At 41.1% G+C, this 25,874-nt stretch overlaps 1 protein-coding gene across 6 annotated transcripts in view; it reads right to left on the reverse strand.

Moving 5' to 3' along the window:
• LOC132858472 (cGMP-dependent 3',5'-cyclic phosphodiesterase) overlaps positions 1-25,874 on the reverse strand; it is a 192,907-nt gene that overhangs the window by 138,003 nt on the left and 29,030 nt on the right. For 2 of the 6 annotated variants that reach the window (XM_060888837.1, XM_060888839.1), the window contains exon 1: positions 192-417. The exons of 2 other annotated variants lie outside the window; for them this stretch is intronic. In XM_060888837.1, the coding sequence (XP_060744820.1) occupies positions 192-226 (35 nt within the window). In that variant the 5' untranslated portion in view covers positions 227-417. Of the gene's footprint in view, positions 1-191; positions 418-4,804; positions 4,925-25,874 lie in introns of those variants that run through there. 2 more of the 6 variants (XM_060888838.1, XM_060888840.1) reach the window with 2 other exon arrangements.

Consider the following 25,874-nt stretch of genomic DNA (forward strand, 5'->3'; position numbering starts at 1 on the left):
GCACACACCCACACACACCCACACACCCACACACAAACACACACATACACACACAGAAGTTATATGCAGGTATTCCTTGTTTATTGTCTGGAGATCTCTCAGTGTGTGTGTGTGTGTGTGTGTGTGTGTGTGTGTGTGTGTGTGTGTGTGTGTGTGTGTGTGTGTGTGTGTGTGTTTGTGTGAGATCTTACAGGTCTTTCCCTCTCTTCCTCTCCTGGATGTTCATATCATTCCCACCTGCTCAGATCTCAGGACGAAACACCGAAAGACTTCAGAGTCTCAAGCACACACACACACAGACACACACATTCACACACACATACACATTCACACACATTTGCCCTAGTGTGCACACACAGTCTCCGGTGTGTGTGTGTTGAATGAGTGCAGGCAGAGCATTGACTTCTCACACACACTCGTTCCTCTCCTCTTCTCTCCCTCGTTCTCTCACTCACTGCATCAACTCGGAGAATAAAAGCCTCTGATGTTCACCAATGCTCAGGGTCCTAAAGCCCTAAAGCTCTCTCTCTCTCTCTCTCTCTCTCTCTCTCTCTCTCTCTCTCTCTGTACACACAGTGTAATACATTAACATGTCTGAATGAATTACATCAGTCAGCTTTGTGTTCAGGTCTTCATCAGTGAACATGTGAAGACTCTCATGTGAAGGCAGGAAGGTGTTAGTGTTAAGTCTGTAATGATCTCAGAAATGACGCTGACCTGTTAGATTCTCAGGACAATTTTATTCTGCTTCTGTAAAGCTGCTGAGAGACAATGTCAAATAAAAGAAGTGCTGTAAAAATTAACTGAATTGAAATTGAAATGGAATGAATCCCTGGTGTGTGTGTGTGTGTATGTGTGTGTGTACAGTATGTGTGTGTGTGTGTGTGTGTGTGTGTGTGTATACAGTATATGTGTGTGTGTGTGTGTGTGTGTGTGTGTGTTTGTGTGAGTGTGTTTGGGTGTGAGTATGTGTGTGTGTGTGTGTGAGTGTGTGTGTGTTTGTGTGAGTATGTGTGTGTGTGTTTGTGTGAGTATGTGTGCGTGTGTGTGTGTTTGTGTGAGTATGTGTGCGTGTGTGTGTGTTTGTGTGTGTTTGTGTGAGTATGTGTGCGTGTGTGTGTGTTTGTGTGACTATGTGTGTGTGTGTGTGAGTGTGTGTGTGAGAGTGTGTTTGTGTGTGTGTGTGTGTGTGTGTGTTTGTGTGAGTGTGTTTGGGTGTGAGTATGTGTGTGTGTGTGTGTGTGAGTGTGTGTGTGTTTGTGTGAGTATGTGTGTGTGTGTGTTTGTGTGAGTATGTGTGCGTGTGTGTGTGTTTGTGTGAGTATGTGTGCGTGTGTGTGTGTTTGTGTGTTTGTGTGAGTATGTGTGCGTGTGTGTGTGTTTGTGTGACTATGTGTGTGTGTGTGTGTGAGTGTGTGTGTGCGTGTGTTTGTGTGAGTATGTGTGCGTGTGTGTTTGTGTGAGCATGTGTGCGTGTGTGTTTGTGTGAGTATGTGTGTGTGTGTTTGTGTTTGTGTGAGTATGTGTGTGTGTGAGAGTGTGTTTGTGTGTTTGTGTGAGTATGTGTGCGTGTGTGTGTTTGTGTGACTATGTGTGTGAGTGTGTGTGTGCGTGTGTGTGTTTGTGTGAGTATGTGTGCGTGTGTGTGTTTGTGTGAGTATGTGTGTGTGAGTGTGTGTGTGTTTGTGTGAGTATGTGTTTTTGTGAGAGTGTGTGTGTGTTTGTGTGAGTATGTATGTGTGCATGTGTGTGTGTGTTTGTGTGACTATGTGTGTGTGTTTGTGTGGATTTGGGACACGTTTCATTCGTTCACTTCTCTCTACTCATATTTTTCCTTTACTTAAGTCCCCCTGTGCACAACGTGACATCTTTAGCAGCCTGCGTTTTACATTCTGCACTAGAGCATGGGGCCGAGCAGGAGCAAGTTATTATTCGGTGGTATTAAGCGAACACATTTACCCCTTATACATTTATACCAGGTGTGTCCAATCTTATCTGTAAAGGTCCAGTGTGTGTGAAGCTTTTCATTCCAACCGAGCAGAAGACACACCTGATTCTATTGAAAACCAAAATCCACTGGTTAAACAGATGAAATCAGGTTTGGCTCCAGCTTGAATCCTGCACTCACACCGGCCCCCTGCAGATAAGATTGGACACCCCTGAGGTAGATTTATTGATTCTGAGCAAATTCAATTCAATTTGATTTGTATAGCTCTTCTATCTACAAACAAAGACTCAAATCAGCTTCATGGAAATATAAAAATTTGAATAAAAATGATCTCTAATGAGCAAACCTGAGGTGACGGTGATGACGGAAAAACTCCCTGAGACTATATGAGGAAGAAGCCTCGAGAGGAACCAGACTGAAAAAGAAGCTCATCCCCAGAGAGTGGGATTATAACTAATGTCCTTTTCACAGCTGTATATAGTCTAGTGGTGTTGTGCAACAAGGAGCTTTTAAACAACGAGGTGAACAAACGAGGATCTGCTGAGTCACGAATCACACTGAGTCGACTCGGCTCATACAGTCAGTTACAGTCAGATACAGAGGGTAGAAGAGAGAAGAGTGTATCATTAAAATGAGCCTTATGTGTTGTTGTGTTGTTCATAACATAAACCTCTATGTGTGAAAATAACTGATGACTGATAGCTCCTGAATACACTGGCATGCTTCATGCCACACTGCTCCCTAGTGGACACAACCGTGAGAAGGACAAGACGAAATCCTAAATTTGACTTTGTACCAGGTTTGAAGTTTTTTAGTGTCTAATGAGTATTTAATATAATAGTATAATAAGTTATAGTGTTAATATTAGCAACACAAATTGATTTAAGCTTAAAGCTATTCAGCAAAGCAATGTGTGTGTGTGTGTGTGTGTGTGTGTGTGTGTGTGTGTGTGTGTGTGTGTGTGTATGTGTGTGTGTGTGTGTGTGTGTGTGTGTGTGTGTGTGTGTGTGTGTGTGTGTGTGTGTGTGTGTGTGTGTGTGTGTGTGTGTGTGTGGTCTGAATCAAATAAAGACTTTCAAGCTAATTTAAATGATATATATATTTTCTGAAGAAAGTTTGTACAAATTAAATGCACACTTACACACTCTCTCTCTCTCTCTCTCTCTCTCTCTCTCTCTCTCTCTCTCTCTCTCTCTCTCACACACACACACACACACACATATACACACACACAGAAGCAGACACACAGAAGCAGACACATACACACAGTCATGTTGATACTTGAACTTTCTCCGGTACATTTTAAAAAGACAAAGAGTTTAATCAGCGTTCAGTGTTTTCACTGAATCTGCAGAATCAAGTAATTATATTCTAAGACACACACAATTATGATAACCTTTATGATCATATCTACAGAAAATGTAGTTACATAAAAAGACACACACACACACACAGTTACACACAGAACAGTACAAATGTTTTGATATTAGACATTCTTCTAATGTCCTCATAAGCACAGATCCATAACAAGATGACTTGGAGGTCATTACAGTCATTATCCTTAGTGAATCAATGACTTCTTTCCTCTAAGTGATGACAGTTTATTTATTTATTTATTTATTTATTTATTTATGGTTTAATCTCTGCAAAATATAGTCATAAACATATTAACCAAGCACACACACAAACACAAAACTACAGCTATGATTGCCAAAAATATTACCTGTCTTCATGAAGTAACACACACACACACACACACACACACACACACACACACACACACACACACACACACATACACACACACACACAAAATGGTGTTTATCCTTAAAAAGAAAATATTAATCTCCTCAAACTGTGTTTAGTTTATTTATTATTTATCGTTACGGGTGAAACTTTAGTGTGTTTATTCACAAAGATACTCAAACATAAGCACTAATCTCACAAATATCACTCATCGTACCATAAGACACACACACACACACACACACACACACACACACACACACACATATCCTACTGAGGTGATTGTGTGACCTGGTCCTTGTAAAATCACACACATATTCTGGTATTAGCACTTGTGAGGACCAAAATTATTTTCTAGTCGCACAACAAGGTGCCTATAGGTAATTACACCAAAGAGACACACACACACACACACACACACCTGCGCACACGAAAAAACACAAAGCAGGAGGAGATTATGATGGAAGAAGAACTGGTTTGTTAAGGTTAATACCTTTACCCTGCTTTTCACCCTTAGTCACACCCATAAGTGCTCTCAGAATTCAGTGTGTGTGTGTGTGTGTGTGTGTGTGTGTGTGTGTGTGTGTGTGTGTGTATGTGTAAGGGGGTGTGGATTCATTTTCCAATGCAGTAAACACACATCATTTCCTCCTTTATATTTTTACAAAGCCTATGCAGATTCAGATGTAAATACTTTTTCACTCATATATGTTTATGTAATTATTTACAAGCACAACGTTTAAGTAGTTTAAGTCGTACTCATTGTTAGATTAAAGTTTTGTGGAGAAAATCATCCTAATTTCAAAGATAATAATCCAGAGTCAATATAAGGTTTTTGAAATGTATGAAAACTCAGGACCTGGCAACCCAAATACTGCATGTCAGTTGGAAAGTGTGGTTAATTAGCTTCCTTATTGAATTTGACATATGTCTGTCACAGACAATGAACTTCTGTTAGGATGTGGATACACATGTGCGCATGCGTGTACACACACACACACACACACACACACACACACACACACATACACACAGAGAGCACAAGGGCAAAGAAGAAGAAAAACAACAAGCAGTGAAAGAAAGAAAAAAGAATAATCATGTAGGACTTACTGTGACATTCAAAGAGGAGAGAGGACAACAGAAAGATGTGGACAGAACACCAAGCTCACACAAGACAACACACACACGGTGTTCCAGTCACGAGTGAGAGGGTGTGTACGTGAGTGTTTGTGAGTGTGTGTGTGTGTGTGTGTGTCAGAGTGTGTCAGAGTGTGTCAATAGGGCTCGGGAGACCAAAGAGGAAACGGGTCGTCTCTCTGGAGCAGCCACCACCCACCGACACACACCCACACACACACACACACACAAACCCACACACACTCACACACCCACCCACACACACTCACACACACACACACAATCCCACACACACTCACACACCCACACACACACAAAGACCCACATACACACACATACACACAAACACACACATACTCACACACACGCACATACTCACACACACATATACTCACACACAAACACACACTCACACAAACACCCCCCCACACACACACACACATTATTTCCATCAGAAAACTTGTCAGAGGAAGAAAGATGGGTAAGTGAGAGAGAAAGAGAGAGAGAGAGAGAGAGAGAGAGAGAGAGAGAGAGAGAGAGAGAGAGAGAGAGATTGAGGGATGCAGGTGGTGTGTCACACTCTGTCCTTGTCCATGACCACACACACACACAAAGACACACACTTTTTAGGAATGTGAAGGTTTTATAATCATTAAAACTAGCATAAGAAAATATTCCAGTTTACCAACAAAATCTTGAAATATTTTCATTGCTAAAAAAAAAGAACAGTTATTTTATGCATAGAAATTTCAGACCCATAAATTAAAAACGTTTAAAAACCAATAAAACTTTTTTATATAAATTTTAATAGATTCTGTATAAATGTGTGTGTGTGTGTGAGTGTGTGTGTGTGTGAGTGTGTGTGTGTGTGTGTGTGTGTGTGTGTGTGTGTGAGTGTGTGTGTGTGTGTGTCTGTGTGTGTGTGTGTGTGTGTGTGTGTGTGTGTGTGTGTGTGTGTGTGTGTGTGTGTGTGTGTGTGTGTGAGTGTGTGTGTGTGTGTGTGTGTGTGTGTGTGTGTGTGTGTGTGTGTGTGAGCAGTATATGCTAGCTCATCTCAAAAGCAAACACATTTATATGGAAATCCCTGACGGTCGAATGCACACAATATCACATACACACTTCCACTCAGGTAGAGCTTAAAGATCAGATACACTCCTCTCTCTCTCTCTCTCTCTCTCTCTCTCTCTCTCTCTCTCTCTCTCTCTCTATTTTACACACACACACACACACACACACACACACACACACACACACACACACACACACACACATATACATACAGTACAATCCTAAACCTGACTAACCATGTTTCCATTCATCTCACAACAGGCTTCATTAGCAGTGTCGTTTGGGTACTAGGGAGGGTTTTCTTTTGTTTCCACAGGGAACAGAATCTGGCCACAAGCTTCAAAATAATGTTGCTTTTCCATATTGGTGAGTTCAGGAATTCTGAAGTTCTTCAACATCCTTTAACTGTATCATCTAAATTTGTTCTACATCAGTTAAAAAGATCTGATGTCATTAAATGTAGTTTAAAAAGTATTTAGTTCTTCAAAAGATTCTGTATAAAGTATTTATAACTATTTTTTATTATTATTTTATAATAACTAGAATCAATAAAGCCCAAATATTCTCTTCTTCTCTTTTTATTTCAAACTCACACACTTACTGAGACCATTTTGGTTCTCTAAATAGTGTGTGTGTCTGTGTGTGTGTGTGTGTGTGTGTGTGTGTGTGTGTGTGTGTGTGTGTGTGTGTGTTCACACCCGTAGTTTTGAGCGCTTTGTTCCAAAGTAGAAACCACAGAAAGCTAGACAGGTGCTGAGTGAGACGGGTGAATGGCTGGAAAAAGACGGTGAAATGAGTGAAATGAATTACTTCCTTAAATATTATTTAAGCTTAAAGCTATTCAGCAAAGCAACGTGCATGTGTGTGTGTGTGTGTGTGTGTGTGTGTGTGTGTGTATGTTTGTGTGTGGTCTGAATCAAATAAAGACTTTCAAGCTAATTTAAATGATATAATATACATATTTTCTGAAGAAAGTTTGTACAAATTAAATGCACACTTACACTCTCTCTCTCTCTCTCTCTCTCTCTCTCTCCTCTCTCTTATGGATCTAATAGATCCAAAAGCTGCTGTATTGATCGATTGTGTAATGCTTGGTGTTGTTTTCATTACGTCTGGCTCAGTAACCCCGCCTCCCCATCCCCTTTTTGGATAGTCTGACCCATCAATCCCAGGTCCACAGTCAGATCTCAGACCAGTCCCAACAATGAAGGTGGAAAATCAAATAAATGTAATGAAAAATCGTGTAGGCATAAACGTCACTACTGACCTCTCTGTGACTTTAACAGCAGTGGTTACCATGGTGATCATATGTTTATTTGTGTGTATGAAATCCAACACGATCATTTCAACAATTTTAAGCAAGGGACTGAGGTCTAATCAAAAATCGTAGTTTTTTTCAGCCTTCAGCACCTTGACTTTAATCCACACTCACAGTTTCTCATTGTCTCTTTTCTCGTCGCTTGTTTTCTCAGCGTCTTTCTCAGAGCTAAAGCACTCTGATGCTAAGCGTGTTCAAATATCCAAAAATCTTAAACTCATCCTTGTCATAAAGCAGCAACTTACATCAGAGAGAAGCACAAAGAGACACATTACTGACTCGTATCTATGTCTCCAGAGGGGAGAGTTGGAAAAAAACACTGTGTGAAAAATACCTTTTATGATTATTATATACAGTGCAAATGAACTCACTTCACCAACTATGTGTGTGTGTGTGTGTGTGTGTGTGTGTGTGTGTGTGTGTGTGTGTGTTCACTCTGGATCTTAAGCAGAGCGCTAAACACTGAGCAGTAACTAGTAAATCGTCCGTAACTTAGCAACTGCCACTCATTACAGATTCTCGCAAATTTTATTCTTTTCATCCGTGCGAGAGAGAGAGAGAGATAGAGAAAGAGAGAAAGAGAGAGAGAGAAAGAGATCACTATTCTTCACAACACAAAGTCAAAAGAAAGTTCACAGTGAACTTTATTAGCACAACTGTTTTAATAATTGCAAAGTTAAAAAAACAACCTTTTTTATTTTACAACAAAAAAAATGAAAAGAAAAGGAATAATAAATAAAATAAACATTAAAAATAAATAGATATGAATTATATTTATTTTACAATTTGAATTTTTATAAATCATATTCAAACATATTACAGAAAATGCAGTATTGCAGTATTATTTATATAAATTACATAAATGTAAAGGGGGGGGGGCGCAAGAATGAATAGCAAGAAAAAGAGAGAGATAAAGCATCTATCTATATCTTACACGGTCTCTTCAATAGTGCTGAAAATGACTGTGTGTGTGTGTAAGTGAGAGAGAGAGAGAGAGAGAGAGAGAAGAAAGAAGGTGGAGAAAGGGCCTGTTGGGGATGAAGAGGAAAAGAGAAACCCCAGAACACCAGAGAGAAAGAACGACAAACAGACAAAGAAAGAGAGACAGAGTAGAATATGAATGGTGTCATGAGGATAAAAAAGTGCTTGCAGGAAGGGATGGAAAGATGGAGAGATGATCCATAAAGAAACAGATGGGGGGGAACAATCGGAGGAAGCAGACAGATGGAGAGAAGGAGTGATAGATAGTGGGATGTGAAAAGATGAATAGAGAGACAGAGACAGAGGGAGAAAAGAGAAGATGAAGGAAAAACAGCTCATCAAGATGGCAGAAAGCAGAAAAGATGGACGGAATAAGAGAGAGAGAAGTAAAATAAAAGCAATTGCCTCTGATTTTAAGTGTCAGGTACATTGACAAATGTGTGTGCATCTATCTATCTATCTATCTATCTATCTATCTATCTATCATCTATCTATCTATCTATCTATCTATCTATCCATCTATCCTAATTAGCTCCCTGTTGCACATAATTAACGTCTCAGTCTCTATCTCTAATTGAGGAAAAACAGACACATGCTGTGAAAGAGACAGAAGAGAGAGAAAGAAACCAAGAGAGAGAGAGGGGGAGAGAGAGAGAGCGAGAGAGAGAGAGAGAGAGAGAGAGAGAAGAGAGATGGAGGAAGTGCATGGTTGCCATGGTGCTGTGAAGCCTACAGGGTGTTAATAGCACAGTTATTTTCCCATCATGCTCTGGCATGCTCGAGGGTCACACTCACATTCCATTCACGAGTGTCACACCTTAAAGAAAAGATACAAGCATGTAAACGTGCAAAACACAAACTCACACACACACACACACACACACACACAAACACAGAGCAAATAGAGAAATGGAAAAATCTCAGCATGTTTCTAATGCTGAAGGCGAACAATCTGTCCAACTGTATTAGCAATAAACACAGTCTCTCTCTCTCACACACACACAGACAAACACACACACACACACACACAGACACACACACTGACCAAAAATCAACCAACATAAAGGAAACCGCCGAAACACTATCTCTGCCGAGAAGTCAACGATGTGCTACTGACCCATGCACTCGGGGCCAAGATGGCCGCCTCTTCCTCTTTGGCTCCCACACTCCCTAAATGCCATCAGTGCCAACAGCAATTAACACAATTATGGCAGCTTTTTTGTGTAGCAGCAGGTGACTAAACATACAGATGCCAACACTGAGTGGTGAGACTTGGTGAGCTTCCTGAAACTGTACCACTGCAGAGGAGAATGTGAGTATAAACTACACCCGTGGGTAAAACCAGTGCTAATTTACCATGAAACTACCTGATATTAGCAAAACTCCATTTCTCCGTATCCTTCAGATTTGCTCTTTAAAAGGTTTTCAAATGAGGCTCATGAACAGCAAACTGCTGTAGTTGTGATACAGCACCAGCATTAGAATTTATTTACCTGACAAAAATGCTATTAAGGAATAAATCTAGGGTCTGAGGACTAGCTAATAAGCAATAGACAAGCTTTATTTTAGCCTTGTCCTTTCATTATGTGTCCTGTGTCGTCACCCAGGTGAGGCATTCTGGGCATTAAGGATAGAAATTCCCAGGTTTAGTCCACCAGTGGCAGTATGATGACACCAATGGACCAGCCTAGGATCCCTGTTAGCCTTCCTCTAATTAAAAGAGCTCTTAAAGCATTAAACCAAGATGATATCCGATGATATCGGTAAAAACTTTTTTTTCCTCATTGAATCAAAGAAGGCAGTGAGCTGTTGTCCAATAATCTGTTAGAATCAGGAAGTGCCCATGCTAGGCTTTCCATCTCTCCATACATTCCCTACTGCTGGGTTGGAACATGGAGCTTATCCCAGTAGACTTGGAGCACAAAGCAGGGTACTGTACACCATGGACAAGATATCAACTTCACACAGTAGAGGCAGGAATCGAACCCCCAGCCCTGATGGTGTGAGGCAAACATGCTACCCACCAAGACATCGTGTCCACCCACTAATCCTTTTCTTATCTTATCTGAAGTTTTGGTAACACAGTTTGTGACATAGAGTTGGAAGCCTCAGTGACTAAGACTCAGTGACTCAGATGGTTCTTTAAGGATCTATCAAGTGGGTTTTATGCTAATACTTCTTTAATCAAAGACATTTTTAAACCAATCAGGGTGAGCAAGGTCGGAAATTTGCTAGTCCTTCTGTAATCAAAGAAATCTGCTAGGAAAGACCTTTCAGTATGGACCAAGGTGTCGAATTCTAATGTAGGAAATGTGACCAAGATTCCATGACAAGGGTTCTTTTAGCCGAGCTGAGCTAATAGCAAATGGTCCTACTCTGATTAAAAAAACAACTCATACCAGTTACCAATGGTGCCATCCAATGGGGTCAAATGTGAGAACTTTAGGTCTTATAAGTCCTTGGAATTTCATTCATTCATTCATCTTCTACCGCTTATCCGAACTACCTCGGGTCACGGGGAGCCTGTGCCTATCTCAGGCGTCTCCTTGGAATTTTTCTATCAAAATTCTAATTTAAAGGTCCTTTCAGGATGAACCAAGATCGGGGAAAAAATTGTCCTCTTTTCTTTGTGTCTAGTGAGTGGAGCTCCTGTCATTGTGACTAGTGAGTGGAGCTCCTGTCATTGTGACTAGTGAGTGGAGCTCCGTCTGAGGACCTGAGAGTCAAGTGTAAAGAAAATATGACAAGGAGAGAATTTATTCATTATCAAGTGAAAAGTGTCCTGCAATGGGGGCGAGACAGACAGATTTGTGCTAATAAACTATAAACTTTATGACTAAACATCTTTGTGTGTGTGTGGACAGGGTGTGTGGGTGTATAAGTGTGTGTTTGTCCTGATAAAAGGACAATGGCTTATTGGTTTTTTAAAATGAAAGACAGAGATGCAGAGTAGATCAGCCGAACATCCTTAGGTAGTTCTGTGTGTGTGTGTGTGTGTGTGTGTGTGTATCCTGTACTTGTTTTTCACACATTGACCTCACCCCAGTGGAAATGAGCGATTCATGGAGAGGAAGTGAGGGAGGGAATGCTATTACGCGATGGCTCCGTCCCTGTGACAATGAAATCTGGAGCTGAAGGTGATCATTGAGAATGCAATGTACTCCCACAGTGCCATCTAGTGGATGTGCAAAACACACACACACACACACACACACACACACACACACACAAACTCATGACACCTCAGCTCACTCATCTGCAAGAAATTAGTAGATAAAGTAACTACCAGTGGAGATGATGCTACACACGATTGTGTCTCTATGCCAACATCCATGTCTCCATGTCCTCACATACTTTGCCAAGAGTCACCCTGAAGCACATGATGAAAAGCTCCTAGGGAAACTTTCATAAGTCAGTGCCTTTAGTGTGTCAAGCACTAGACACCAGGCCTATGAAACACACACACAGATCTTGATTGATGTCTCTCTGTTTGTGTGTGTGTGTGTGTGTGTGTGTGTGTGTGTGTGTGTGTGTGTGTGTGTGTGTGTGTGTGTGTGTGTGTGTGTGTGCGTGTGTGTGTGTCTCACCAGGTCTCTGTTTCACATGTCCATCTTTGGTGTTGTACAATCCTCCAGATGTCAACAGGGCAGCCTGAGGCTCTTATTTTAAAGGGACTCTTTTTTATAGCTTTAAACCATCTCACTTGAAGTTGATTGTAAAAACTAAGTAAATAACGTCATTTAATAAACCACAGCCAGCGCCAAAGATCGCTGCTTCTGAGCCTGGAGAAGAAGAGTGCTATTATAAATACAGGAAACTCTCACAAACGTTCACGGCTATTCTACAATAATTTTATTTAGTATATAATATTAGAACGTGGTGTCTGTGTGATTATGCAGCTTCTGTAAATGACACACAGTTGATGATTTTCCTGTAACATCACATTCCTCTGTGCTGAAGTTAGTTCCTGTTCTCACTTATAGCAGCTACCAGCCTGTCTTTCTTCTCTCTCGAAGTTAATAAGTGCTCTACTAGCACTGTTCGACCGATCGCACCGTCTCTCAGGGTAAGAGGGTATTAGGGAATACAGCAAGACTCTTATGTGTTCTGGCACTGAGGTGGTGGATTGAGTAACTCCTCTGTCCTGAAGATGTGAACTTCTCACTCTCTCACTCATTTTCTACCGCTTACCCAAACTACCTCGGGTCATGGGGAGCCTGTGCCAAATCAGGCGTCATCGGGCATCAAGGCAGGATACACCCTGGGCAGAGTGCCAACCCATCGCAGGGCACACACACACTCTCATTCACTCACACAATCACACACTAAGGACAATTTTCCAGAGATGCCAATCAACCTACCATTCATGTCTTTGGACCGGGGGAAGAAACCGGAGTACCTGGAGGAAACCCCCGAGGCACGGGGAGAACATGCAAACTCCACACACACAAGGTGGAGGCGGGAATCGAACCCCAAACCTGGAGATGTGAGGCGAACGTGCTAACCACTAAGTCACCGTGCCCCCCACACTGGAGACTCCTTCCATAAATGTGTTTACGTGGATCATCAACCGTACACGTCCCTGTGAATCAGCTCCTTAGAATCTACTAGTGTTAATGACAATTAATCAACAACTTTTGACCAATTAGAATCCAGAACAAACTAATTATCATTTTTAAAAGTTCAATTGTTTACGTCCAATGCATCAAGTTGTTGATGAAAACATTATTAGACTTTTGTCTTCAATTTGTAAATCTCTCCACCATTGGGTGGTACTGTACGCCGTGTGCTGGCTTTGGAATGCGATGAACTCGTTTGCATATTAATACGGTATATTTTCACAAGCTGCTGAACATCCTGTGAAAATGCACATGGTCCAATTCCAGATCTAAGACACAGGAAATAACCTGGAGTAAACAGGGTCTGATATAGAGAATGCAGAAGTAATTCACCTCGCAAGAGAGAGAGAGAGAGAGAGAGAGAGAGACGAAGACGTGTTAAATCTCAGCAACAATATGTGCTAAATTAATAGGAGTCTCGCCGTGTGCTCCAGCTTGTTTGTTCTCACAGAGAGATTCGGGACTAAATAATATGTTCAGATTATCCTAATAGAACTCGGATGTCAAGAGAAAGTGTGAGCAATCTGCACAGCGCAGCGGCTAATCAGCCACAAACACAGCCGTAGCCATAGGTGCCCTTGGGCTCTGACGCAACGCTATTCTGTTTTGTATAAGGGTCAATATCGCTACAATAAAGATGAAAGATTGAGGTTCAGAGTTTTAAAATGGTCTTTCAATGCCTTTTATTTCATTTCACAAAAGGAGGGACATGTTTTTCATACTACAGGGTAAAGAATAATTGTATATGGAGATCTGAACTGATGCAGAATGTACAAATTGCCTCAACCCAGATAACATCCAAGATACTGTTTTTGCTCTTTGGCTAGGATGTTGGACTACAGATCAGGGCCTCGTTTTCATGAAAATTCTCAGTGTAAATCGTTTCTCCTTGTGAAGATATTCTAACCTTAATATCTTAATATCTTAATATCTTATCATATCTTATATTAATATCTTAACCCTTATAAGAATAGAATAGAATAGAATAGAACGGGGCATAGAAGCCTTTATTATCGCCACATATACGTTACAGTACAGTGGAATTTTTTTCTTCACATACCCCAACTGAGGGTCAGAGTGCAGGGGCATCTATGATACAGCGCCCCCGGAGCAGGGAGGGTTGAGGGCCTTGCTCAAGGGCCCAGCAGTGGCAGCCTGGCTGTGCTGGGATTGAAACCCGATCCTCCGATCAACAACCCAGAGCCTTAACCAGTTGAGCTTATAAGGTCAAAAAGTGTTAGGAATAGTGAGGAGGACTTTTAAGAGGATTAAGAGTTTCTTTATCAGAGGAGAAAATGGCTGAAAGTTGAAGAGGGAGAAGAAATGTATTGTATACAATATTTAATAATGATAGTGAGTTAATAAGATGATACACATTACATCCTGTAGGGATTATTTTTGTGACCAATCATATTACAGATAACATCTCAGACACAGCACAGAAATTATATATATACACATGTGTGTGTGTGTGTGTCATACCTAGTAACAGGTTAAGCTCCGCCTCCACTCTGAGATAAAAGATGTTGTATTTTCCCTGATCTGAGATCGGTCCTGAATCACCTACTGATAAGATTCCTAGTTAGAAATGTTTAAGCTAAATTAGGAGCTCTCAGAGGTCATTCTGAGAAACTTTATGAATACAAGCCACGGAAATTCAAATCCCTCAGCTGCTAAGTTGCTGCCGTGGATCCCCGAGCAAAGCCCTTAACCGCTCAGCTGTAGATATGTGTAAGTCACTATGGATTCAGGGCATTTAAAAATGTAGAATCAGCTCATTCCCCAAATGTCTTACATATCTGGGACCATTTGGGTGATACAGTATCAATTCTTCATTAAATTTGCAATTAAAGCAAAACTCCATTTAAATGACAGGAACGTGCATAAAATGTTTGAGCAGGAATTGCCCTTCGTTCTTTTTGACCCCGATGAACCCAAAGTACTTTGGGTATTTTGTGACTACTACGCTGTAATAAACTTCTTCATGAAGATCTACGAGGTCTGCATCATTTTTTTATTTACTGAGAGCTGTGATAAGAACAACTTGAGTAATCCCTGATGTGGTTTCTGTAAACCTTAGCGATGCTAACCAAGGAGATGTTTATGTAACACTTATGGAAGGAGTCTCCAGTGTCAGCACTTAGACTACAGAAAAGCTGTAACTTTAGGATCTAAAATTATAACATGTTCTTTAAAGAAATAAAAAATTTTAATTGTTGGTAAGAGGAATAAAGTAGAATAAAACAAATGGGGTTGAGCTGTTAGAGGAAACTAATCCACTTTAACTTCGCTTTATCACACCATCCTGTCACTCAGTGTTTTACTATAATACACACACACACACACACACACACACACACACACACACACACACACACACACACGGCTGGTTGAAAGTTGAAAGTCTCTGATTAAATCGTGATGAATCAAATCCAACATGGCGACTGCGGCTGATTTAATAAGCGCACACGCTGCCACAGGCCTTTATTACACACTGAAAGCTGATACGCGCCGACTCGAGCCACAGCACTGATGAAAACCACTGATTTCTCTGAGCACTGCTGCTGAACTGATAAACATTGTGATTAGAGCAATGAGGAACTTGCTTGTTGTCATGCTCAGCATTTGTTATTGCCATTTTGCAAATTAACCCATTGCTCTGATTAAATTCAGGGCAGATTTGACTGAAATGAAATGACCTGACACATTTCCTGAGCCTTTCCAGGACCCAGCATGAGCATGAGCATAATGCTTTGCCTGATTTACTAGTTCCTGCAAGTGATGGGGTTAGTCTCATGCAAGTTCTCACAAAACCCTCTTTTTCCTATTTTTTCCTCTTTCTCTTCCTCTACCGCTGCTTCGTTTCTCATTGTGGGCATAAAAATGAAAATGATTCATGTTTGCGCCACTCAGAAGAGACACGCTATGTGCTAACATTTTTAACAAATTTAAAATAAAAACAGAAAGACAAAACATAATAATGTACGATTACATTTATACATTTACGATTAAAATATCGTGACATGTATCACAGCACATTAACACTAGAACTAAAATGAATAATAACATCAAGTTCTAGTGCTAGCAGAGTTACAACAGAGCCCAGTTGTTACTGCTGTTTTTGAAATGAACAATGATGAGGTCATCTTTGAGGAAATTAAGCTTACAGGAGAGAATGACATTCATAATACTGATTTGATTAACAATGTTGTTCCCCTATCAGAATAAGGATGATGGAGAAATGGTTAACTCCAGGGCTAATAATGATGTCGCAGAAATGACTGTAAACAAGGTGATTACTGATGATGATGAGGATAAAGTAAAAGAAAAGACTAATGTAGACGTAGACAGTGTAACATCCCGATGTGTCAAATTGTGTTGAAATATGCACTGATACAGAGATGAGAAATGACGATACTCTCTGACATCTCTGAGTTAGGACAAACGGCAGATGACACATATACTCTACAAGAAATAAATGAATTCTTTGATCTAACCTACAGTATGGCGAAAAAAATTGTAGGAGAAATTCATAGCTTCAGTCCTGATGTTGCAAAAACAGTTAGTTATAAAGCTTTAAGTAAAAAGAAACGGTTTCCTTTAAAAAAAAAATTGACAATGTTGAGAAAGAACAAAGCAAATGTTTAAAAAAAAAAAAAAAGGCTAAACCACACAGGGTGTCTTCTATCCCTTGTCTTTATCTGTTTCTATCCTTTCGTCTTTTCTATCTCTTTATGGAGTCTTTAAGTTTGGGGTCCTTAAATATAAATGGGGGTAGGAACAGAAATAAGATGGCGATGGTGTCAGAGTTATCTAGAATTAAAAGGTTTGACAGTTTTTCTGCAAGAGACACACACTAGTTGTGATAATGAGACTGAATGGAGCACATGGTGGGAGGGAAAATCTGTCTTAAGCCATGGAACAAATACTGGTGTGGGTGTAGCCATTTTATTCTCCAAAAACATAAATGTTAACATCTTACTAATGGAAGAAATTGTCAAAGGACGAATATTATTAATTAAAATAGAATTTAGAGGAATTGATTTTGTACTGGTAAATGTCTATACACCCGACTGTGGGTCTGAGCGGGGAGAAGTTTTTATACAGCTGAAACAATATCTTGATTTGTTGATTGTGTTTGTCTAATTATTGGAGGGGATTGGAATTGTACTACTAATTTAACAGTTGACAGGAAGAGGGAGGAGCCTCACAATGAGTCAAGTACAGTTTTGTCAAATATTATTAAAGAGTCGGATTTAATAGATGTATGGAGAAGTTGGAACACAGACATTAAACAGTACACATGGTTTAAGGTTTCTGAGAACAGAGTAATTGGTGTAAGGCTGGATAGATTTTACTTGGGTAAGGTGTGGAATAATAGAGGGATGAATTCCTTTATTTCAGCTAATAGTCTATTATACCATCACTTTGTCACATTTGATTTTAATTTAAAACCTAGTTACTACTGGCATTTTAATGTTAAACTATGACATGAAATGCTTTGTTTTGTGAAAAATTTAGGGTTTTTTTTTTTTTTTTTGGGCAGTTGGAAGCTAAAGAAAGACTCCTTTGAAAATCTTGGTCAATCGTGGGATGTGGGCAAAACAAACCTAAAAATTGTTTGCCACAATTACAGTACAAATGCTACATCAGTGTTAAAAGCAACAACAAAAGATCTGAAAGGAGACATACAACATTTCTACATCTAGATAGAGTTCTTTTAACCAATAATGGAACAGGGCAGAATGAACTTTTGAACAAAAAGAAGAAGGAACTTGGCTCACTACTACAAGAGCGTGTAAAAGGAGCATTAATACAAGCAAGACTCTGCTCAATCAGAGACATGGATTCTTCCACCGCTTATTTCTTTAACCTTGAAAGGAAAAGTGGACAGGAAAAACAAATGCATTATCTTCGTTGTCCTGATGGAAGTGTAGTAGAAATAAGGAAGCTGGCAGCAGGATTCTATAGAGACTTACAGTTGAGGCCAAAATTATTAGCCCCCCAGGAATTTTGGAACATTTTCCTAAAGATCTTTCCAATGTTTGCAGCATTGATAAAACTTGATATAATCAAACATTCGCCAGTGCTATTTAGTAGCTTTTGGTACATTTTGGAATATAAAATACATTTTTAGGCTTGCTTTATAATCAAATATAGTGAAAATGGGGTGGTCAAAAATATTAGCCCCTTGTGAATATTTGCTTTCAAAACACACCCAATTAATCAATCAGCTTTCAAAACACACCTAATTAATCAATCAGCTTTCAAACCACACCTGTGCAGTCAATTGGCTTCCTAACAACACCTGGGCATTCAATCAGCATTAAAGGACTCCAAGGAACAGGGCACTTGAACACATTATTGGGAGAGACTACTTTTACTCACCATGCCAAAGACAAAGGAAATCAGTCTTGAGCTCAGAAAGAAGATAGTGGAGGCTCATGATAAGGGGGAAGGCTATACTGCCATTTCCAAGCTTTTCACAGTGTCTAGAACCGCCGTACGTTGCATCATTGCCAAGTACAAGGAGACAAATTCTGTAAGAAACAAACCTGGGCGTGGTCGTAAGCGCAAGATTTCAAGAACCCTGGAGAGGAAAATAGTCAGAGATATCAGCAAGATGCCCCAGACATCTGCCAAGATGATTGTTGCTGACCTGGCCTCTTCTGGAGTTGATGTTTCAAGGAACACAGTTGTGAGGGCTCTTCATCGTGGTGGGCTTCAGGGCCATCGTCCCAGAAGAACCCCTTTACTCAAACAGCGGCACATCACAGCTAGACTGAGGTTTGCCCGTGAACATTTGAAAGGTAAAGATGAGTTTTGGGAGTCTGTGCTTTGGTCTGATGAGACTAAACTGGAACTGTTTGGGCACATGGATGTTGCTTATGTTTGGCGAAGAAAGGGTGAGGCCTTCAACCCTAAGAACACAGTTCCCACAGTTAAACATGGTGGTGGGAGCATCATGCTGTGGGGCTGTTTTGCAGCTTCAGGCACAGGGAGCCTTGTTCGGGTGCATGGCATCATGAAAAAAGAAAATTATGTTGACATTTTGAGGGATAATATGCAGAAATCTGCTCGTAGTCTAGCCTTAGGTCGTCGCTGGGTCTTCCAACAAGACAATGACCCAAAGCATACATCGAAATTGGTCCAACAGTTCCTGAAGGATACCAAAACAAAGGTCCTGGAGTGGCCCGCACAGAGCCCAGACCTCAATCCTATTGAGAATCTGTGGCGAGTGCTCAAAGTGAATGTCCATGCTCGGAAACCACGTAATTTGGACCAGCTGGAGCAATTTGCAATGGAAGAATGGGCTAAAATCCCTCAGGAAACCTGTGCCAACCTAGTAAAGAACTACTCTAAGAGGTTGTTGTCAGTTGTGGCTCAGAAAGGGTTCACTATTGACTATTAATGACCGGGGGCTAATAATTTTGGACGTTTCATTTTTGCCCTTTCTTGTTTCAACTCACTATTTCAATTAAATATCCTAATCAAACTTAGTGGAGATTTTGTCTTTGTTATTTTGGAAACAAACACACTATAAAACACTTGTTGTTAATGGTCATTTCCATGGAGAAATCAAGAGTTTTGTCTAATTTCATAAGGGGGCTAATAATTTTGGCCTCAACTGTATACAGTGCTGAATGTTGTGACTCTGTAAGTGCCTCTGGCTTACTTCAAGAATTACCTCAGTTAGATGATGACCAGTGGAGATCAATGGACAACCCAGTCACATTTCAAGCTTACAGAGGCAATGCACCAGCTATCTATCAGCCGATCCCCTGGAATTGACGGACTGCCCGCTGAGATTTATCAGCATTTTTGGAATTTATTAGGACAGGACTTGTATGAAGTATGGTTTTGACTTAAGAACCGCTTGTGAGCGGGGCTACTGTTAGCGCCTTTGATAATGTACCTAGAGTATACTAATGTTTAATACACTTTTACTTTACCGCAATATGATACATTATCAGCACACATGATAGTAAGTAGCTACATGCTAAGGCTAACTTTTTTCTGTGTTAATGATAAAATAACGTTATGTACTTTCTCGATTACGACCTCCGTTTATACAAATTACATGGAGCTGCACGTACACGTTGGATTCGCCGCGTTTGGGTGTTAATGTAGGTTCACAAAGCCATGAGCATTAACAGTAAAGCAACATCCGCCATTGATGTGTTTGTGTTTGCCGCTGCTGCGCTAAAGTTGCTGGGACACGTGACACGTATACAGTGACGTCAGCTCTGTGATGCTCTCTAGCCGATGGAAAGACAAACCGGTTCTTAGAAGGTTTGCCAGTGGAACCAACTTTGAACCAGCACCAGCGCTAGCTCTGAACCAGCACCCAGGTTCTTTTTGGTGGAAAAGGTGCATAAGTGGTTACAGGGAATACATTGGACACTTGCTGGACATGAGAAGCTGGTTTTCAAGAAGCAGAGTCTCTTCTGTGATAAATGAAGAGCAAGAAAGTAAAGTTGCGGGTTCAATCCTGTCATTCAACACCCCTCAGCTTGTGTATGCAGAGTCTGCAACAAAGAAGGAAATATACAGTACTACACCACAGATAAGGTGACACATCAGGACTCACTTATGGATCTCAAAAAGCTTCTAGATGGCCAGGACTGTTGGAAGCAGACTTCCTTGTGAGAGACAGGTGGAGGATCTTGTATAAACCTCCTGTAGAAATGCGGACAGCTGACCTGCAGTGGAGGATTATTCAATAGGCACTTTTATGGAACTACTGAAGATTTAGATCATTTGTTTTAAGGATGTAAAGACTGGAGGATCTTTTAAAACTTCTTAACAGCTTGTTTCAGGCACCTGACGAACCTTTATCTGAAAAGGTATTTATCAGAGGAGTGAAGTACAGCTTTGTAAATAGAAGGAAAGTTTGTTTGTTAAACCATTTAATAGGAACTGCAAAGCTAGCGAAAACGAGGAAAAGGGGTTACAACTCGGTAGTACTGATACTGAAATGATGTTTAAGTGTCTGGGAGCAGGAAGGTTAAAAGTAGAATTTGCATATTACAGCCTTATGGATAATAAAATGTGCTTTTGTGGTATTTGGTGTGTGAATGAAGTCTGCTGATTTTGAAATTTCGAATCTTGATTGTTTAACTTGTGATATGGTTTGATGATGTAGAGCTGTAAATTGTAATAATAAACATTTTTTAAACCTCAAACCTCTCTCTCGCTCTCTCTCTCTCTCTCTCTCTCTCTCACACACACACACACACACACACACACACACACACAAGTATGTAGTATTTACAATAAAGTCCATCTCTGATCTTCAAGAGCTCACACAGTCTCAGTCAGACTCCAATCTCTCAGACAGGAATCAAATATCCAGTCAAGCATGCAGAGAGCGCTTAGAGAGCGCATACACACACACACACACACACACACACACACACACACACTCACACACACACTCACACACACTGAGGCTGAGTCCATTAGCTAAAAGATATGACTTCTGCTTCTCAGCTTTGTGTTTAACCAAATCTGAGCGAGATGAGGGTGCTAATGTGCAAGACAGCAAGATACATGAAATTGTGTGTCTGTGTGTGTGTGTGTGTGTGTGTCAGTGCGTGTGTGTGTGTATTGGTTGTATAAAATTGCCCTGTCAGTAATTCAGCAGGCTACTTTAGAAGATAAGAGAGTTCAGTAAAGCTTCTTAGCTTCCACAGCAAACTTCCTGCTTCAAAAGCTTATCTCTGTATTCCTTTAACACACACACACACACACACACACACTTTACTGCCATATTTTTAGAATGTTCTCTGAATTTTTTTAGATTCTCTATAAAATCTCACTATGGCATAATTTTATGCTGATTGTGTAAATGTGGTCTGTGTGATCATCAGTTAGCTCTCGTTAACATTTGTAACGATGTTAGCTTTTTTAAATTATGGATGAATTTTCAGTGCTCACTTTTCTCTGGTTTGGTCCTCAGTAATAAACTGCAGTCAATTTTGCTCAGAAGGTATTTCCCATCTTAAAAGAAGTCCTGAGCTCATTTGAAATATTTTCCCAGCCACATCACATGCTGTCTAGAGCTGTGATAAGAGCTAATTATATTTAAATAAATCACAAACCTTTCACAAATTCCTCACAAATAACAAAAACTCAATTCTGTCGATTTCTTCAGTCCAGTTAAGCAGCCCCTCGTTAGGGTAATTAAGACAAATGGACCTTGTTTTCATAACGAGATTCAGCTGTATTTTATTTTAATTATCAGGTTTCAGGGAACACACACCACAAGCCCACAATAATAAACATTATTTATTATGTATTTATTGCACTAATAAATATATCAGAACAGCCCAAGTGATTTCATTTAGTTTATCACTCCATCGCAACAATAAACAGTCACTAACATAAATCCAACACTGATTACAGCATGTGCACACACACACACACACACACACACACATACTGTACACACACACACACACACACTCACACATGCCATGAATCAAGTAAAATGTGTTATCTTTTGAAGAATGTGGTGTTTAGGTATGACAAAATTGAGAACCCCTACATATGACTCCTGTTTCAATTCAATACGATTCAGAGATATTTCAACGTTTGTTTTGATGCCATAATATGATTAAGAAGATTTCAATACCACGAGTCAGTGTTGTTTTGATACGATTCAGGGCTGGATTCATACAATTTGGAGCTGATTTGATTAGATTCATATCAGATTTAGTATGATTCAGAGCTGGCTTGATACAATTCTGAGGTGGTTTGATATGATTCATTGCTGATTCACACGCTGGTTTTTATTCAGATGTGGTTTTTCATACAATTCCAAATTGGTTTAATACGATTCAGAGCATTTCATAGTATTTATATTGTTGTTGCAAAGACATCTATTTTGTAGCAGTGTTTACAGATTACATATGCTACACCCCCTTCACTAAACCTGACATAGAGGCCACACCCCTTCACTAAACCTGACTTAGAGGCCACACCCCTTCACTGAACCTGATATTGAGGCCACACCCCCTTCACTGAACCTGACATGGGGCCACACCCCCTTTACTGAACCTTGCATAGAGACCACACCTCTTCACTGAACCTGATATAGAGGCCACACCCCCTTCACTGAACCTCATCTAGAGGCCACACCTCCTTTACTGAACCTGACATGGAGACAACACCCCTGCACTGAACCTGATATAGAGGCCACAGCCCCTTTACTGGACTAATTAATATGTCAGCCGTCTGTGGGGCTCCTTAGACGGGTCATATCTATTTTTGTTAGCAGCTCACTAATTCTGACAGAGGACACCCTACCCTTCACTAAATCTAAAAGAGGCCACACCCATTTACTGAACCTGACATATAGGCCACACCTCTTCACTGAACCTGACATAGAGGCCACACCCCTGTACTGAACCTGACATAGATGCTACACCCCCTTTACTAAACCTGACATAGAGGCCACACCCCTTCACTAAACCTGACTTAGAGGCCACACCCCTTCACTGAACCTGATATTGAGGCCACACCCCCTTCACTGAACCTGACATGGGGCCACACCCCCTTTACTGAACCTTGCATAGAGACCACACCTCTTCACTGAACCTGATATAGAGGCCACACCCCCTTCACCGAACCTCATCTAGAGGCCACACCTCCTTTACTGAACCTGACATGGAGACAACACCCCTGCACTGAACCTGATATAGAGGCCACACCCCCTTCACCGAACCTCATCTAGAGGCCACACCCCCTTTACTAAACTTGACATGGAGACAACACCCCTGCACTGAACCTGATATAGAGGCCACAGCCCCTTTACTGGACTAATTAATATGTCAGCTGTCTGTGGGGCTCCTTAGACGGGTCATATCTATTTTTGTTAGCAGCTCACTAATTCTGACAGAGGACACCCTACCCTTCACTAAATCTAAAAGAGGCCACACCCATTTACTGAACCTGACATATAGGCCACACCTCTTCACTGAACCTGACATAGAGGCCACACCCCTGTACTGAACCTGACATAGATGCTACACCCCCTTTACTGAACCTGACATAGAGGCCACGCCCCTTTACTGAACCTGACATAGATGCTACACCCCCTTTACTGAACCTGACATAGAGGCCACGCCCCTTTACTGAACCTGACATAGATGCTACACCCCCTTTACTGAACCTGACATAGAGGCCATACCTCTTCACTGAACCTGACATTGATGCTACACCCCCTTTACTGAACCTGATATAGAGGCCACACCTCATCACTGAACCTGACATAGAGGCCACGCCCCTTTACTGAACATGACATAGATGCTACACCCCCTTTACTGAACCTGACATAGAGTCCAACACCCATTTACTGAAACTGACATAGAGGCCACACCTCTTCACTGAACCTGACATAGAGGCCACACCCCTGTACTGAACCTGACATAGATGCTACACCCCCTTTACTGAACCTGACATAGAGGCCACGCCCCTTTACTGAACCTGACATAGATGCTACACCCCCTTTACTGAACCTGACATAGAGGCCATACCTCTTCACTGAACCTGACATAGAGGCCACGCCCCTTTACTGAACATGACATAGATGCTACACCCCCTTTACTGAACCTGACATAGAGGCCAACACCTATTTACTGAAACTGACATAGAGGCCAACACCCCTTTACTGAACCTGAGTTAGAGGCCACACCCCTTCACTGAAACTGACATAAAGGCCACACCCCCTTCACTAAACCTGACATAGAGACAACACCCCTTCACTGAGCCTGATATTGAGGCCACACCCCCTTCACTGAACCTGACATGGGGCCACACCCCCTTTACTGAACTTGACATAGTGGCTACACCCTGTTTACTGAACCTGACATGGAGACCACGTCTGCACTGAACCTGATATAGAGGCCACAGCCGTTTACTGGACTAATAAATATGTCAGCCGTCTGTGGGGCTCCTTAGACGGGTCATATCTATTTTTGTTAGCAGCTCACTGAATCTGACAGAGGACACCCTACCCTTCACTAAATCTAAAAGGGATGATACGCCCCCTTTACTGAACCTGACATAGAGGCCACACCCCTTTACTGAACCTGACATAGATGCTACACCCAATTTACTGAATCTGACAGAGGCCACACCTCTTCACTGAACCTGACATTGATGCTACACCCCCTTTACTGAACCTGACATAGAGGCCAACACCCCTTTACTGAACCTGACATAGAGGCCACACCTCTTCACTGAACCTGACATAATGGCCACACCCCTTTACTGAACCTGACATAGATGCTACACCCCCTTTACTGAAACTGACATAGTGGCCACACCTATTCACTGAACCTGACTTTGATGCTACACCCCCTTTACTGGACTTGACATAGAGGCCACACCTCTTCACTGAACATGACATAGAGACCACACCTCTTCACTGTACCTGACATAGAGGCCACACCCATTTACTGAACCTGGCATAGAGGCCACACCCCTTTACTGAACCTGACATAGAGGCCACACCCCTTTACTGAACCTGACATAGAGGCCACACCCCTTTACTGAACCTGACATAGAGGCCACACCCCTTTACTGAACCTGACCTAGAGGCCGTACCTCTACACTGGACTAATAAAGATGTCAGCTGTCTGTGGGGCTCCTTTGAAGGGTCATTTTGTTAGCAGCTAAGAGGCTAGGCATTTAGGTTACCAATTATATTGTTTACATACTAACTACCATGCTAACTAGGCAGTTAGCTCATGTAATAATAAGAACTAACCAGTTGCCATATTTTGTTATATTTTGCTCATTTAAAATGGACGTTGTGCAAGCTTGCAATGTCTTTCAGGTAAATCAGACACCTGAAGCCTACAATAATTATAACACCCAACCTGCTTTCTGCTCATAAACATATCAGAAGAACCCTGAGGGTGTTTCATTCAAGTGGAAATGATGAGAAAGTCAGCAAGGGCGAAATAAAAACCCTGCCCTAATAGAGAAACAGTCTCAATCTCTCTGACACACACACACACACAAACACACACACACACATATGGGTCTA

The sequence above is a fragment of the Tachysurus vachellii genome, chromosome 15 (genome assembly GCF_030014155.1).
Source record: "Tachysurus vachellii isolate PV-2020 chromosome 15, HZAU_Pvac_v1, whole genome shotgun sequence".
Taxonomy (NCBI): Eukaryota; Metazoa; Chordata; class Actinopteri; order Siluriformes; family Bagridae; genus Tachysurus; species Tachysurus vachellii.